The sequence below is a fragment of the Echiichthys vipera genome (assembly GCF_963691815.1).
Source record: "Echiichthys vipera genome assembly, chromosome: 4".
NCBI lineage: Eukaryota > Metazoa > Chordata > Actinopteri > Perciformes > Trachinidae > Echiichthys > Echiichthys vipera.
This window is the reverse complement of record NC_139829.1, coordinates 20,865,425-20,882,867: the sequence shown is the minus strand read 5'-3', so window position 1 is coordinate 20,882,867 and position 17,443 is coordinate 20,865,425. Positions and strand designations below refer to the sequence as shown.

Genomic DNA, 17,443 nt, shown 5'->3' with positions numbered 1-17,443 from the left:
CTCCCACCGCCCCTGTGTGGACAAACCACTTAAGAGGACCCGCCAACATCTGCACGGTGACCTCAGCCCCTACCAACTGCACAGATGTGGACTCTTAGTCTAATGGGACATCATGTATTTTTCACGTTTTGTGACTGACCATCTCTCCTGATCCATACACAGTTGTGAGACTTGACATCTGAGGGCAACTAACTGCTACTTAGAGACTAACTGCTCGCTTGAAGCGCAAGATCACAAGAAACAGCTTTAATATTTGGTGTTTTTACTTTAAAATACAGACCGTTTCACGTACATATTTAAGTCGAAGTAATATCTTGTGTATTGTAGAATAGTTCATACAAACAACTAACACAGTCACTTTTACATCAATAATTACACAATTAGCATATGCCACATCCTGCATTTGAGCTTGAAATTATGCAGAGGTCAACACACGTCATCACTGTGCATTTAACTCACTCACAGAGCTCTTTAATGCACTTACAGGTTTTAGGATGTGTTGATCTGTAACGCACTCAACCTCAAGAATTTAAATACATGAAGTCTGACAAATGCATCATTTTCTGGCCTTTTTCTTGTTTGATTTTTCAGCGTCATCATGGGCCTTCCTTTTGGCAGCCAGCTTGTTAGCCTGTAAGCAGAGAATTAAAGCAGTTAAGGCATTTCAGAGGTCAGTAAACTCTGGGTGTTGAATGTAGTCTAAACACAGCACTATTGAATACTGTGAGAATACAGATAAGACGTCTGATGCTGAATAAAGGATCCGTTGTTAAAAATGTAAGAATGTTATCTGAACAAACAGTGTTATCTACCTGTGAATCCATACTCAAATCAATAACAAAATGGAACACACCTCTCTGACTTTTCTCTTCTTTCCGAACATGATCTTGTCGTAGAGGTACTTTTCCTTTTTCTTCATCATCATGATGGCCAGACGTTTCTCCTCAGCCTTCTCCTCCTGCTCCAAGCGTGCTGGGTTCTCTGCCTTCATTTTCCCAGCCGTCACTTTGACTGGCAGAGTCTGAAAGGAAGAGAGAGGTGTTGATATAAAGGCTCCACCTGTTTGTAAAAAAAACAAAAAGACACAGATGGCGATGAAAAGGAATCCAAAGTCTCCTACCTTGCCCTGGGATCTTTGTTCTTCCAGCTTCTGCAGATTCTTCTCCTCTGCCTTTTCATCATCATCTTCCTCTTCTTCGTCTTCATTGTCATCATCTTCCTCTTCCTCCTCATCGTCTTCCTCTTCTTCGTCACCCTCCTGTTCAGTGGCTATGATGGAAGTCAAATATATAAGTGTCCATAGTGAATGAATTATGAAGTACCTTTGTAATCAAGGTGTGACTAGTATTGATTGTAAAAATAAATACACTTACACCCTAATTATAATCACTGATTAAATATTCTAAAACAATAAAAAAATGAAAACCTTGTATAGGCACTGTATGAAAGACAAGGTGTCAGAGAGATGCTACATACCAGGTTTTTCTCCTCGTTGTAAGGCCATGATCTTTAGTTTTTCTGGGGGCACGTAGTCTCCGTCCTTCTCCTCCACGAAGGGAGAGAGGTGGGGTGGCAGAGTAACTCCAAGGAAGTAGTCTTCCACAGGCAGGAGGATTTTGGCATTGACACAATCATACACCCACTGGGGCTGGATGTAGTACCTAGGACAAATAGTATCATAGTAAAACAGTGCATATCTCGTTATTCTGTACGGTGGGGATTTTTCCTCTCTGCTAAAGAAATATATGAGGGAGTTGGCAGGCTTGATGGAAGTGACGTGACACGTTAAACATGCAGACTAATGACGATAAAGAAACAGAACATGGTCTGTTAAACGAAGAAAAGGGGTTGCATGGAGGACAGAGCGGAAAGGCGACTCTGAAAGGAGGCATTGTAAAGGAGATGGTAATGTTCAAGACGAGAGCGCATATACAGTAAATCTAATTGGTTGTACAAAATGATGTGTTCTATATGTTTGAAATTCAAGAAAATGTCAAAAACATTCCCTTACCTGTTCATAAACTGTTTGTCAATGTTGGGTCTGTCAACAATTTGATGCGTGATCGTCTCATCCGTCACCTCGTATGTGCTGCCGATGCAAACAGACTTGTCCCAGGATACCTCACCACCAAAACACCTGGAAGGCAGCAGCAACACAAAAAGATAGAAAAGGGGTTTTGCATTAGTTTGAGGTTTATAAAAATGGTTCATTTATTTATCCTTGCAAAAATGCCTTTGAAAACTCACTTTCCTGTGAGTTTCACAGCAGCAGCTCTCACCAGTGGTGGAAAGTAACGAAGTAAGAACGTGTTATATTTCTACACTGTGTTGCGTTACACATTACAGTTACATTGCTGTTTTTTCCCTGAATGAAAATCAATAGCAAGAGAAGAATCAGAACCAATCAGAGTAGGCAGACGCATGTGGCATCCCTTCTTTAACGAGCGGAGTGTGCCTGCACTCACTGGTGAACACACACAAAGCAGATAAAGGGGAGGCTACCACCGAGACCGAGGCTGAGCCAGACATTTGCCACCCATGGCCCTATTGAAAAGAGTTATTTGAGATAACTTGGTCTCAAAATGATTCATGGAGATTACGGTGCCTTTTTTTTGTCTCTCGAAAACACGAGATACTGGCTTTCAAAAATTCTAAAGGTCTTTCGGTGTTATTTTGCTTAATGGAAATTTCCCTATGCAGGTGTGAACAGTCAGACGGTAAACACAAAAAGGACAGTTTCAAATAACTGATAAAAGACTGTCGGTATAATCATCTGCTGCATTCTTATTTAAAATAGCACAACCTGTACTATCTTTTATTTACAAACCATTGTACTAGGGAATACACAGACAAGTACTTTTAAAGTATATTTTAAAGAAAGTACTTTCTTACTTTTACTCGAGTAGAAAGGTTAATGTGCTACTTACTAAAGTACATCTTTGTCTGTTTATCCAGACTTTAACTTCAGTACAATGTTTGAGTACTTCCTTCAGGTGGCTCTCACTCACCTGATGAGAAAAGCCAGTGACTCTCTGGGCACTTCTCTGTTGAGGAAGAACTTGAGCCCCTCAAAAAGCTTTTGCTGAGCTTCCAGCTGTTTCTGTTCCTTTTCCCTGGCCTCCATATTTTCCAAGTCCTCCTGAAGAAAAGCATGAAGGAAAAACATTTATTGATATTTTTGTGGAGGATTTATGTCAAAAGAAAACAAAATATACACAAGTTGTAGCAGTCTAAAAGGCATTAGAACAATCAGGGGGAAAGCATGTTGCATGTTGAAAGCTCATGTTGTTGAAATGCAGATTCAGTTTCTGAAAAAGATTTCTGGGATCCTGGAAAGTCCCTGTTGTTGAACAAGGCCACTAATTGAGAATCTCAAACAAGTTGGGCACGATGAGCTTTCCAATGTGAGAAACAAAGTCATGCTTAGCAACCAAACATGAAGCTGCACTCCCCAGTCTCACACCTCTACAAGCTTCGAGATATGTGAACTGTCACCTCTGCCCCCAGAGAGCAATTAATTTATCAACCGTTGTCTTTCTGCATGTTTAGATGACATTTCTCAATATCATGATTATGATATTAATGTTTTATTTTTAGTCTATTTTAAACTGATTAAATACAAGAAATCATATTTTGCAAACTGGTTTTCTTACCCCTTCAACGGGAAACTGGTCGAGTTCAGCCTCCTCCTCCTCTGTAGTGGAAACCACCCGTGCCAGACTGGTACTCAGAGCTGACAGTTTCTGCACAGCCAAAAAAACATAGGTTTAGAACAACAATACCTACTTCAGTCTTTGCATGCACACTAGGACATTCCTACAACTAGGAACCAATTCTGCTAAATAAACAACATAGTTTGCAGTATCAAAAGTTTAGACAATCTTTGTTAAGGTCCAGAAGGATGTGTGGTACTCTACATATTAATATCACTTCAAAATAAAAGAGGGAAAGTGGAATGACTGCTTGGATTGTTTTTACAGGTTAATGAATGGATTTTTTACAGTGCCTCTTTTTGTGTAGAAACACTGCTTGGCATCAGGTATAATGGATGTTCTGTCTTGCAAAAGAACAGAATCAAACCACTAGATGTAATCAGAAAGAATAAGGCAGTGTTCAGACGGACTGCATAAAACAATGCTTATTCATTTTAATGAAGGCGCTGCATCACCACAGCAGAGATGCTGACACAGAAGGGTCTGTCAACAAACAAACCAACAAAATAAATACATTTTTGCAGAATTGTTTAGCAAAAAGGCTGAACCTGGCACAACCCTCCCCATAGCGTAAAGTGAGTGCAAGCATACGTTCCTGTCGATTACTTTGTAACATGTAAAAGGTCATTCTGCTCTTTACGTGGGGATTGTTGCAACAAGATAAAATAATTTGGTACATCTTTTGATAAACCTTTTATCATTGTATTTATCATATCATAGTACATGAAAAATGCAGCACAACCCCTTGAGTGCACACAGACTAACAATGTGAAGACAATACCAGCATCACTGCCGTTGCTGCCGTTGCATACATATGTATGATTAGATACCACTTGAGGTAACAGTAAATGGTTTCACAGATCTTTGTTGATGAGCCTCACCTCTAAGTAGCTTTCTGAATTCATGGCATAGTCTTCATCATTCTCTTCCTTCAGCTCCGACTCTGCTTTAATGTCCAACTGTAAAAGGAGGGTTGACATTAACAGAGTACATGTGTGATAACAGGTGAACAACGGCAATAAATTCTTACAATAATCATGCGGCATAAACGTTTAGAACTCCATATAATCACAAGTGGGATCTGTCACAATAAGAGGTTTTAGATACTTGAGAATGTTAAATTTGAAGAAAATCTAAGATTCTTGCACAAAATAATATATAGCCATTTGAATCAATGGGATGATTGGGAAACTTTTTGAGTAACACAACTACCATTAAAATACTGTTACAATTATTACAATACAAATGGGGTCTATATTGACAATCCACAATTAACGGTCAGATAAATACGCTTTTAAAAACGATATGTGCAAGAAAGGCTCTCGAGATTCAGAGTCCAAGATACCTTTGGTGGGTAGAGCAGGTTGAGGGAATGGTAGAGTCTGAAGTTGATGAACCCCAGGAGAGTGGTGTACAACTCTGTGAAGGTTGCCATCACTCTGTAGTCGACATCTGTTGGGTGCTGAAGAGCAAAAAAACTGAATTTAACTAAGGCTCAGTAATAGAGTTAATCAACATGAGTGCAAACACTTGTGACTCTGGGGCCGTCAGTGAACTCATTTAATTTTCATTTACACAAAAGAGTAACTTGGCTCCATCAGCCAACACAGCCTAAAGTTTGTTTTGCGTGCGTATGACAGCAGCATCGCTTGTTGACTTAGTTGACTTTAAATGCTGACAGAGCTGTGTCAATGTTCAGTATAATCCTATAATAATAATACAAGAAATTAGATCTTATTGTTAGCATGTGCTTATTCTTAGCATATTCACAATGGGCTGCATTGTATTATTTACTTACATCATGGGAGAACTGATATGGCACCAGCCACGTAACGAGCTGCCCCATCACCTCAGCTTGGTAATATATTCCCTTGATGGAGATGAAAACCTATCAGGAACAAACAAGTGTTTAGGTCATTACAAAGCAAAGGTCCATAAGCTCAAGATATATCACGATACGCCCCATTTAATTTATAAGTCAAACAAATAAAAATGATTGCTGTGCAGTATGAAGTGAAACCTTTCTGAGAGAACGGGATGCGATCACATAGTTCATCCACTCCACAGTGAGGCGTCTGCACAGCTGGATTGTTTGAACGTGACATTTTCCTGTTCGGGCGAAGGTGGAGAAGAGGAAGCTCATACAGAGAGCATCGTCGATGTCACGGAGAGCATCAATGAAGGAGGGGTACCTGCCACAAAAAGCAGCACCAGTGAGGAAACAACCTAAAAAATGTTTTTTAAAATCGTACCCTAAAACCTATGAATAAAATTAGCTCATTAATAATTTAAAAGCTCTTTCAAATGTGGATATGCTTTTTTATTTTTACAAATAGCCTTTCTCACAATTTACAGTTACTGAGTAATTTCTGCTGATGCTTTCTACTTTGACCTGACACAGTCAGTTAAGCTCAACACTACCCTCCAATGTTAAATGAGGAGAATGACAGTCTCACTTTTCTTTTTCTTTTTTTTTTGGCAGTTCAAGCCTTTATTATGTAGGACAGACAGGAAATGGGGAGAGAGAGAGAGAGACAGAGAGAGTGGGGGGGAGACATGCAGCAAAGGGACGCAAGTCTGAGTCGAACCCGCGGCCACTGCCTCGAGGACCTTCGGCCTCTTTACATGGGATGACTGCTGTAAACAGTGTGCCACTGGCCGCCCCTGTCTCACCTTTCTTTGACGATGTGGTCCAATTTGTAGCCAGGCTTGTTCTCCTTCAGTCTCTCTACGGCAGACCATTCTGTTTTTCCATAAGCCTTCTTAAGTTTGCGTACGAATACCTGTTACGATAAAACATTTTGACAATAAGACAGTGTTCACATTCCGCTGCTGAAAAGAACTCCTAGAGGAAACACTGCGCCTGTGATACCTTGTAGTCCCTGAACTTGCCAACAATTGGCTCATGCAGCAGAAAGCGGATGTCTTTAAGCAGGTAGAAGGTCCTTGGGGCTGTAGATCCCTTGTTCACCTTCTTCTTGTGCTTGGGCTCATGAGGGTAGATGCCTTTAAGGATGCACAGTCGCCTGAAAATCAGAGAGAGAGATCAAGAATTATTTGTCTGTCTCATGTATGCTGTTTGGCTGTGTCTTGCTAGCCGTGCGTCCTGATAGGAAACTTGTTCTCGACAATCTTATGCGCTGTAATGTATTAGTATAGTGCTGGTATAATTGTTTCTGATAGTAAATTAATGGCCAACAATATTGACAAATGGTTACTGTTTGAGTTTGGTTCCAGTCTCTGAAATATGAGGATCTGATCCTTTCCCTGGATTAACCAAATAAATTTAAAAAAGCAATATGATCACATTATTTGGGATGGACAAAATATTAGAGACATCTATATGTATATAATACAATACAATTAATCAGCATCAAACTATAGCCCCTATAATGACCATAAACTTGAATCAACACCTCTCCAAAATAGTTTAAACAAAAACAAAATATTATAACCCTAATAAAAGTAGGATATATTGCAGAACTGCTGCATTCATGTTAACTATGTATACCTAACAAATCAACCAAGTGTATATCAAATCCAGTTTTTAGGTTTTCCAGGTTTTACTTAAGTAAAAGTAGTAATAACACACTGTAAAAATACACTGTTACCAGCAAAAGTCCTGCATTCAAAATGTTACTTAAGTAAAAGTACAAACATATTAGCATAAAACTATAAATTAAGTACAAAAAGTAAAAGTACCGATTATTATTATGATAATATTGTATCAGATTATAAATATTGATAGAATAATGTTAATATCACTTCAATGTTGCAGCTGATAAAGGTGAGGTTAATTGTTTAACTGCTGTGTGTGTGTGTGTGTGTTTATATATGTTTTGTCATTTGTTGATTACATTTTGAAATTGTAATCAGAATCTGTAAGGTAGTGACTAATGTTACCAAATAAATGTAGTGGAGTAAAAAGTACAGTATTTCCTCTGAAATGTAGTAGAGTAGAAGTATAAAGTAGTATAAAACACAGTAAAGTACCTCAAATTGCACTTAGTACAGTACTTGAGTAATATACTTAGTTACTTTTCACGACTGATCAAATCACAAGCACTATTTTGCACGATTGTACCACAGTAAGGTTACCTGAAGTCTGGGAGGCTCAGCTGTAACTTCTTGCGAGCTTTGTTTCTGGTGATGTAGTTGGTGGCAGAGCCCCTCTCATACTGGAAAACAAGGACAGACGAGCACATTAAATTCCCACAAGTCACAGAATTTTAACTCAAAGCCTGTGTTAACTCGATGCTCTCACCTAATAAGTTTACAGATCACACTGTTTCAGAAAAACAAACGTGAGCTAAGTTAGCTCCGTTAGCTAACTCGCCAGCCAGGTTGCTACGGGAGATAGTGTCTCCCATAACAACATTAGCCCAACGTCAACTCTTACCTTTTTCTTTTGAAGACCTCCCATTTACAAATTGTATGTGACACTCCAGACAAGCCCAGGAAAAGTGTACTTGTAAAACAAATTTGCAGAGAAGGGACGAACACAAGCAGCCAATGCACGTGTCGTCTGACATGCGCGGAGGAGGCGGAGCGAGGACAGGATAGTTAGGACCCAGATGAGCAGGTGGCCGTTTTTTTCGCCTGTATAAAAAAGAATGCAAATAAACAAAAAACAAAGCTATGTTTTGTATCATATTATGTTGCTATGTATTTGATAGAATAATTAAGGGTATGCCCATTTAGCACATTTTGCCTCCTTTCTGCAGGAAAGTTCGGGGGTCATCAAAATCAATAGGTGTCTTTCTGTTTTATAAATTATGAAATGTGTAGCCATAAAAACTTCATCAGTAATATATCTCATTGTGTCACAACTGTACCACTACTCATCATTGATCATATTTTACTACCATACTTATTATCATTGTCATATTCTATCACCTTAGCTGTACTTGTTTCTACTATTCTTTATTAACTGCCATAAAATATAAATCACTGGTTCTCATGGTACTTGTACTCAAGCTCGCTCTGATGGTAAAAAAGGACACATTGATAACTAAATTAATATAATACTATCAAAATACTACAACATTTAGAAAGAAAATACTTAAACTTAAGATCCATGAAATGTCACTTAAAATAAGTTTAGCATTTCCTGTAATATTTTTGTTTAAGTATCAACCTGCTACCTAACCGTGTTCATGAGTTACAAGCTAAACTGTGATGCCAAGAGAGTAAGAAGAGGTACAATGAATAGTTTGAAAACACTGCAACCGTGGCTCCAAATGGGAACTATTAAGAAGAGAAGTGCATATCAGGAGGATAATATTTAATGAAGTCATGGCTGGAGATAGTCAACAATAAATAATCTTCTAAATAGGAATAAACCTTCCTGTCTGTAGCTGAATAGTATTTTACCACCACAGATTGGTAAAATAGTGGTGGTACTTGAGTGAGCCTGATATTTTCTGAGGTGGTACGTCATGTACAGAGTTTGAGAACCACTGATATAAGTCATATTCACATTACTGTAGATATTATTATAGTTACAGTTACTTTTGTGGATGCTTGCATCTCTTGGACTGTCTCTTTGTCTGTCTTTGTGTCTGTCTGTCTCTCTGTCCATCTGTCCGTCTTTTCTCTCTTTCTCTCTCCTTTTCTTCCTCCCCAACCCGTCAAGACAGATGTCCGTCCTCCAAAGAGCTAGGTCTGTCCGACGTTCCTGCTGTCTATTTTATTACAATTTTAAAACCAAAACAATTAGTTTCGACCAGAAAAAACAGGGGCAAAAGTGAGTAAATGTGCAGAACTGTAAGTGCTTTGTTCAGATTTAAAGTATGAACAACTAGAGACATCATAAAAGCTGTTCAATCATCAGAATATGCCATAGACTGTATAATGAATCGTATCTTTATACAGTCTATGGAATGAACTTTCATAAAATTAAATGCATGATTCAACCACAAGCTGAACCCCACCCCCTTCTCCTCTGCCTCCCAATGGTTGGTGCCAAGGATGCTTGAGAGAGAGATGCAGACTGGAGCTGAGCAGCAGAGAGCAGTGAGCAGTGAGATACATACAAAAGACAAAGAAAGATAGGATCATAGCGAAATTAGACTTCACAAAGACATATCTCAAGAAATGTGTGAAATATTTCAAAAGTTCATCATGGGACTACATGATTTTATAAAGGACTATTTCCTTGGTTTCTGGGACTATGAGACAGCAAAGGTGATGGTGGTTAAAAACAGGACACTTGGAGTCATATACAGAGTCATTCAGTTTCTTGTCATCACCTATTTTATCTGGTAAGCTTCGTGTTTTGTGTACTTGTCTGGCTACTGTACATACTAAAAGGAATAATCTATGAAACTGAAAGGCTTTGATAACTTCTCTTTGTTATCAAATGTACCGTGTGTTAGTTTTAATATTTCTTTTGAAAATTGCATGTTTTCCAGTATGATTTTGTGTGTAAAAAACATCTGTATAAGGATAAAAAAGCTTCTCATTTGCATTATCTGGAAACAAATAAACAGCATAATAACTGTACATTATTAGACATGTAGCCTAATTTGAGCTAAGGGAACAGTTTTCATCGACTATGTTTTTGTGACGATATTAAAGTTTCAAATCAGTTTCTTATATTAGATGTCTTGAGTCTCATTGAAGTGCGCCATTGTTTCTTCTTCTCTTGGGTTTGGCAAAGAGGTCTGAACAGATCCAGGGTAATCTGATACTTCCAATATACATGGACGTCATAACAGAAAATGTGATATTGCATCTGTCTCATCCTGCAGGTTTGTCTTCATAAGTGAGAAGGCCTACCAAGAGAGTGAAACCCGTCCAGAGAGCTCAGTTTACACACTCATGAAAGGCACAGCAGTTCATGGAGATGATATCCTGGACACTGCGGAGTACGCTCGACCCTCAGAGGTGAGTCAACAACAAATGCTGCTACATAATCTTAGAAGTCTTATTTCCTGTACTCTGTGAGCATCATTATGTCTTAACACCTTTCAGACTAATAGTATGTTTGTTGCATTTTCATCACAGGGCGGTGATGTGATTAGTACAATATTGAGACGAGAAGTTACCTATGATCAGAGGCAAGGAACCTGTGCTGAGGTGAGAGGCAAACAAAAGCTTTTTCAACAATGACATACGTACACAGGAATAGACAATGCTATGATATGTCTTATTTCCCTTCAGCATTTTGAAGTTGCCAATGCCAAATGCACGAGAGACTCTGACTGTGTCCAGGGAGAGGTTGACTTCGATGGCCATGGTACAGTTTGTATTCCTCACAACATCTTTCTTCAAGCTTCTTTGGTCTTTATTTTCTATAGTCTGTATCCGTCTTCTTTCTCCCAGGCAGAAGGACAGGCAGATGTGTGCAGTACTACAACCACACCTTCAAAACCTGTGAGATCCAAACCTGGTGTCCTATTGAGGAGTATGCTGTAGTACGGTAAGCTGTCGGGTAATTTCTCCCAAGGTTGCAAGTTCAAGCTAGGTTTATTTGGATCATCCAGAGGAAAGGGGAAGGAAGGAAGTCCCTGCATATCTTAACCATAAACAAAAAAAGAAAAACCTAAAGACAGGCATGGTGGGAGGCTGGACAAAGGTAAATGCCCATTAATATTGTTGCCTAGAGATTTCTTTTGCGTCATTTTGCATGTTGGTGCACAGCTATGCAGTGAGCGAAACATACGTCCAATAGAGGTTTAAGACAGAACTCAGTATTTGAAGATTTACTCAAAACAATAGTCAAACTGTGAATAGCAGTATGGGACAAAAAATGTGATTACAAATCAAAGAAAAGATTAGCCTATATTCTCCAACCTGACAATTAACATATTAGGAAATCAGAAGAAACGTAATTGTTTTGTCATCTTTGTTATTTGCATATGAATTACTGGATGTTTTTAAGACTTTAAATAATGTAAATAAAACAATTGGTTTGTTTGTGCAAACTGTGAGGAGAGGGTCATGAGCATTTAAAGCTTTATTTTAAATGGTCACAAGACAAAGAGGTTGTTAACCACGGCTTTAGATTACAATTAGACTCACAGATGGATTATGAGATGGGTCCTGCCAAGCCCCCAGCCATGGTTACACCAGAGAACCTTTCTGCAGAACTAACAGATTAAAAAAATCCCTCCTGCCTGCTGCAATCAGTCTGGTCAATGACCACATGAAATTGTGATTTGTTTTTATCTTTTTGTTGTTTTGTGTTGTTGTTGTTTTTATCGTGTTTTATGTTTGATATTTGTTGTTTGCTGTGCATCTTTACACCAACATCTTTAATTTGTACACCAAATTGAACCCTCTGGGATAATAAAGATACCTTGAACCTTGAGGATGCAGGCTACAATAAATGAATGTTAGTAGCCTACAGTAGCCTAACAAGGAGAATGGGTTAACAAAAGTATAGACAAGCTGCCAAAATAGTTAGATTGTCCCTCATGCTAACAACAATAAGAAAGAAACAGTAACAAATCCAGTAAATTTACACATAGTTCACAAGAGTAAACGTTAAAAAAAGAGTTATACTGGGATAGTTCGCAATGAATTTAGTCTATGAGGCTAATGTGCTAATACGACTAGCTAGATGAAACTGATCACAATAATCATAATCAGTACCCTATCAAATCACAAATCAACAATAACAAAACAGTTGTAATAAAAAAGTAACAACAGATAACGCTTCAACAAGGACATTTGGGGACAAAATGGAGGCAGAGTAACTGCCAAACTAACTGACGGTCGTTGACTCTAAATACTTGGTGTCTTCAACAGGGAACCAGCATTAGTGGAGGCCATCAATTTCACAGTGTTCATCAGGAACTCTATCCACTTCCCCAGATTTAAAGTGCTGAGGTAGAGTGCACCGCACACACACACACACACACACACACACACACACACACACACACACACACACACACACACACACACACACACACACACACACACACACACACACACACACACACACACAACTGGAGTCAGTGTATCTGCTAGAAGAGCTGTATATAAACTCCTGTTGTTGTCTTTGACAGGGGAAATATCAAAGATGCTTCAAACAAACGTAACATGCAGAAATACCTCAGTAAGTGTCATTATAATAAGGAGAAGGAGCCCTACTGTCCAAATTTCCGTCTGGGCTACATCGCAGAGCAAGCCAGCGTGAGTTTCAGTGAGCTCTGCAAGACTGTGAGTAAAAGATGTCTTCGTATACCCATATCATTTTGAACAACACACATCGTCTCTATGGTATTGCAAGGATGGATGTGTGCTGTAGTATTGCATAAGAAATGGTCAATGCTGTTTTACTCAGGGAGGAGTGATAGGGGTTTTCATCAACTGGAAGTGTAACCTGGACCTGGATCCTTCACACTGCAAACCCACATATTCCTTCCGTCGTGTTGATTTCCCAATGAACCAGACAAACTCTGGTTATTATTACAGGTGAGCTCCAACACCCAACACTGACTGTTGTTCAATATTTGAAACTCCTCTTGTGACTTTGGCTCCCAGCGCCCAGCCTTAAAGGGGACATATTATGCTATTTTTTAGATTTATACTTGTATTTTGGGTCTCTCTCTGTAGTGCAAGTGACCAGAGAGGCCAAAGATCAACAGACATTGCTAATATTATGGCAGCTGAGTGTCTACCTTTATTTAAAAACCCCAATAATTGTGATGACACAATGGCGGCAGTGTTCTTAGTGTCCTGCGTCACTACGGGAAAAAAGAATTCATGTCTGTTCATCTTTTCTCTCCCTTCTCTTATAATGGATACTCTGTAAACTAGTTGTGTATATTCATTATTAAAAAAATAATATGTCATTATAATCATTAAAAAATGAATTTAACGGCTAATAATAGATTATGATTTTTTTTGTCCCTGTCTGTCAAAACGAGTGTGACATCACAACCATACAGAAGTCCTGACAGCTCGTTTGAAGGCACAGTTTCTGTGTGCATTAATCTGTGTATTGAGCATTTTGAGTATTTATATAGCACCTTGACCTGATTTATAATAAAAATAAAAATAAAAAAACAGGAAATGGGGTGAGAGAGGGGGGGGGGGGGGGGGTGCAGCAAAGGGCTGCAGGTCGGAGTCGAACCCGTGGCCTCTGCCTCAAAAACCTTCATCCTCTTTACACAGGGAGACTACTCTAACCACTGTTCCACCAGCCAACCCTGCTCTTATAATTTCTGTGTTATTCTCCAGGTTTGCCAAATATTACAGTAAGGATGGGGTTGAGTCTCGGACACTTATCAAGGCCTACGGCATCCGTCTGGATGTCATAGTTCACGGACATGTGAGTGGTTACTCCATCATCACGGCATTTTATTTTCAGGTTACTGTGGCTCTCATTATATTATTTGCATTTGATGTATTTTTCAGGCTGGTAAATTCAGTCCCATCCCAACCATCATTAGCACGGTGACAGCTCTGACTTCAGTCGCGATCGTGAGTAATTACTACATGCATTTCTTACCTTGAGACTTTGAAGTGTAAACTTTTGTTCTTTTCCCCACAAACTGTTTTTTTTTCTGTTAATGTCTGGCTCTAGTGTACCATTATCTGTGACTGGATCATGCTGACATTTATTGACAAGAATGAAGTCTACAGTGAGAGAAAGTTTGATGAGGTGAGTAAATGGCATCATATATTCAACCTTAATACATTGATTCATTCATTAAAGGTTTTATCTCACAGAAAATAGCTTAAAAGAAGCTCAACAATCTATTTTCTAAGAATAAGTGCATCATTTGCTTACACTTTACACTATGGTACACAAAATTGAGTGTAGCAAGCATGAAACAAGTAAGGAGCAATTTGCTATTAAGTACTTCTTGAATTACTCGGAATCATGGACCATATAGTGAATAAAGCATAGACTGTATAAAATATTGGCGTAGTCGACGTCAAACATAGCTTTCCGAAGAGCCAAGATTAAACTGTAAGTGTGTGGCACTCGTGGTTCTGGCTATCGCCATCATAACAGTGCCTAACTTATAACTGATCCAAAAATGGGTAAAGAGGTGAAGCGAAAATGGAGCAGAAGCAGACAGAACGAAGACAAGTCTATGCTTGCGACCTGTGACAGCACCCACCTTTTAAAGCCATAATAATTAATAATAAATCATGAAAAAATCACAACCCGTACAGTTGTCATGAAAGGGGAAATAACTAAGACTAAAGAGAACAAAACCCGGCTGTAAACACTCTGGGGGTTTAAGGGGATGGACTCACTTTTGGAGCCAGCCTCAGGTGGTCATTTCAGGAACTGCAGTTTTTGGCACTTCCGCTTTGGCTTCATTTTTCAGCCCCAGAGATTACACAAGGCACACAAATCGTATTCAGAAATGTCACAACTTTACTATATATATATATAGCATGAAAATTATGTTTTGTTAAAACGAAAGCATGTAAACATTTTCTAGTAGAAACCCAAAATATATGTATGAACCTGAAAATTAGCATAATACAGGATCTATTGGGAAGCACCATCTTACCAAACTGGCCACTCAATTTTTAAATTAGTTCTTTGTAGAGATGCCAGGGTTCTCAAGAAAGATTCTCCATATTTTGAGTACTGTATACATCATTTTCACATTATTGAAGGCTGAATTTAGTTGCAGTGGTTTAATAGTCTTGGTAATGTGCATGCTGGCTCACTAAGTGAAGGATATCTGTTTTCCGCAGGTTATCAAAGAGCCCAAGGTGCCTCTTCCCACAGAGCTCAGCTACATCAACAGCTACGGCTCAAACCATTCAGACCTATCAGACGGTGTACCACTGTAATGTCTCCACAGTTGCTTCAGTCCTTGCTGGCCAAGAGTATGGACTCCTCCCTCAGCCGACTGTGGAAAAAACAGCAACTCTGAGTGTTTCCTCAGGTATCTGTAACAGCTCAGTTGCGGGCTGCCAGTGGTTGCCGTGCTGTTGTTAGTGGAAATAAACTGACGGAGAACCAGTGACAGACGCCATCATCTGAAATCCAGCCGGCCGTCTCAAAGTCTCAGCCTGTGCAGTGGATTCAGCTCATATATCATCTCAAACCTTGATGGACCCCAACTCTGTGACAATGCAAATGCTTGTTTCTCTTTCACTTGCAATGACTTGCAGTAACACCACTTGCGAAATGTGTCTTTTAGTATGAAAATAAAATAAACAGTTTCATAGCATTAAAATATTACACAGTAATGAGAAACATTACAAACCGTGCCCATTTCTATCAATGTATTGCAGCCATTCAGTGCAATAAATGTCTTCTATCAACACAAGTTTTTACAGAATTTTATGACACTGACTTCTGTCCATTATTTTAACAAACAAAACTGCACATTATGTTTGAAGAATCTAAATATTCTGATTCATTTCCAGTCTCAGACGCTGATGTGTTCAGCATAATGATGGATACAGGAGGAAACGGCCAGGAGACACACAAGGAGGGCAATGAGCAGTAATCAAATAACCCTGACATTTCCCAGAAAATGGCTTCTCTAACAAGATTGTGGGGAAGTGTGAATCCATCTGGATGCTCGAGAGCATTACAAGGGTCGGTGAAAAAATGACTTAAGACTTAAGACAAATGGATCAATATCTGTCATGATGGATGGAGGCGCACGTCAGTTTAGAAATTGTGTTTGTGACATGTAAAGAAGCAGAAAATTCATAGCATGTTACGTCTTAAACTGACTGACTACCATGCCCAACAACCTCCTTCTGATCCTAGATGTTTTGATCAAAAATTGAAAATGTAAAGAATTTAGTCAAAGCGTTCCTTCATCCGTCAACCTTCATGTAGAGCCAAGGAGCCAATCTAATTGTGCCACAGATGAGTGTCTGAAATGCGATTACTTGCCTGGGAGACACCCCTCAGCAGGCAAAGTGAGTCATCTGCGGGGCAATGAGGTTAAACTGATGGAAGTGCATGGGTTAAGATCATTGTGATCCAGACAAAGCTCTCACTAATCACTCAGCACCAAATTACTTCCTCATATTCAATAACAGCAAAGCAACAGACACAAGCAATAATTCCTCAAATATAAAAATCTAAAACAGAACCAAAATGATCTTTGCAGTTGCCACACTTAAGAAAAACTTGAATTAAAAGGATTGTTTTTAGAAAGTGGGGTTATATGAGGTTCTTATCCATAGTTAGTGTATTCTACACTAGCATGACCCAGTTTGGAGAAGTAAAGAGGACAGGCACAAAAGCTAAGCAACATGCTGCTGTCGACAGGGACAGGCGGCATGGTTTAAGTTTACGCAGGGGTCACGGAAGCTGTTCTATGCTCTTGTCAAAATGACAAGAGCATAGAACAACCACACTCCATTGACAAAAAAGAGGAATTTTATCTTGTAGACCGCAAGAGTTGCTGGTGTACTGCTAACTTTAGCAGTTAGTTTGTGTTACTTTGGTGTTTTAAAGGGTTTGGAACTAAAAAAATGTCACCATTCACAGCAGTACAATGGAGGTGTATAATGCAACTTGCAATAAGGCAGCATCCGATATCTTGCATGTTCACTGCTAGTTGCCAGAATAATTAGGGGTGAAGTTGGAGTTGTTGAAGGTCACAAGCCATAACAGACACATTCGCTGCCAAGTGAGGAAGAAGCCAAATTAATTTCCAGAGAATAGACAGCACTCAGGATGCTTATGCTTTTTTCCTTCAAGGCAGAACTGCAGAAAAATAGAAAAATAGCTGAGCAGTAAAAACATTCAGACTAATTAAACCATATTTATTAACAGT

General features: G+C 39.0%; 2 protein-coding genes across 2 annotated transcripts; one reads left to right on the top strand and one right to left on the bottom strand.

Annotated features, from left to right (window-relative positions):
- Positions 1–261: 261 nt before the first annotated feature.
- pes (pescadillo) lies at positions 262–8,247 on the bottom strand. The gene is made up of 15 exons (XM_083913093.1): positions 8,113–8,247; positions 7,812–7,891; positions 6,586–6,739; positions 6,387–6,496; positions 5,734–5,905; positions 5,512–5,601; positions 5,059–5,175; positions 4,595–4,672; positions 3,654–3,743; positions 3,009–3,139; positions 2,012–2,137; positions 1,477–1,661; positions 1,121–1,269; positions 854–1,021; positions 262–631 (listed from the first exon to the last, which is right to left on the bottom strand). Exons 1-15 carry the CDS (start codon positions 8,134–8,136, stop codon positions 557–559), a joined length of 1,749 nt encoding a protein of 582 aa, XP_083769219.1. The 5' UTR covers positions 8,137–8,247; the 3' UTR covers positions 262–556.
- A 1,562-nt stretch (positions 8,248–9,809) lies between these two features.
- On the top strand, positions 9,810–15,488 carry p2rx2 (purinergic receptor P2X, ligand-gated ion channel, 2; the record flags this gene model as incomplete). The annotated part of the gene is made up of 12 exons (XM_083912642.1): positions 9,810–9,976; positions 10,466–10,601; positions 10,722–10,793; positions 10,878–10,953; positions 11,040–11,136; positions 12,468–12,548; positions 12,731–12,884; positions 13,009–13,139; positions 13,908–13,998; positions 14,085–14,150; positions 14,254–14,331; positions 15,390–15,488. The coding sequence occupies 12 exons, from the start codon at positions 9,810–9,812 to the stop codon at positions 15,486–15,488; spliced, it is 1,248 nt and encodes a 415-aa protein (XP_083768768.1).
- Positions 15,489–17,443: the final 1,955 nt, after the last annotated feature.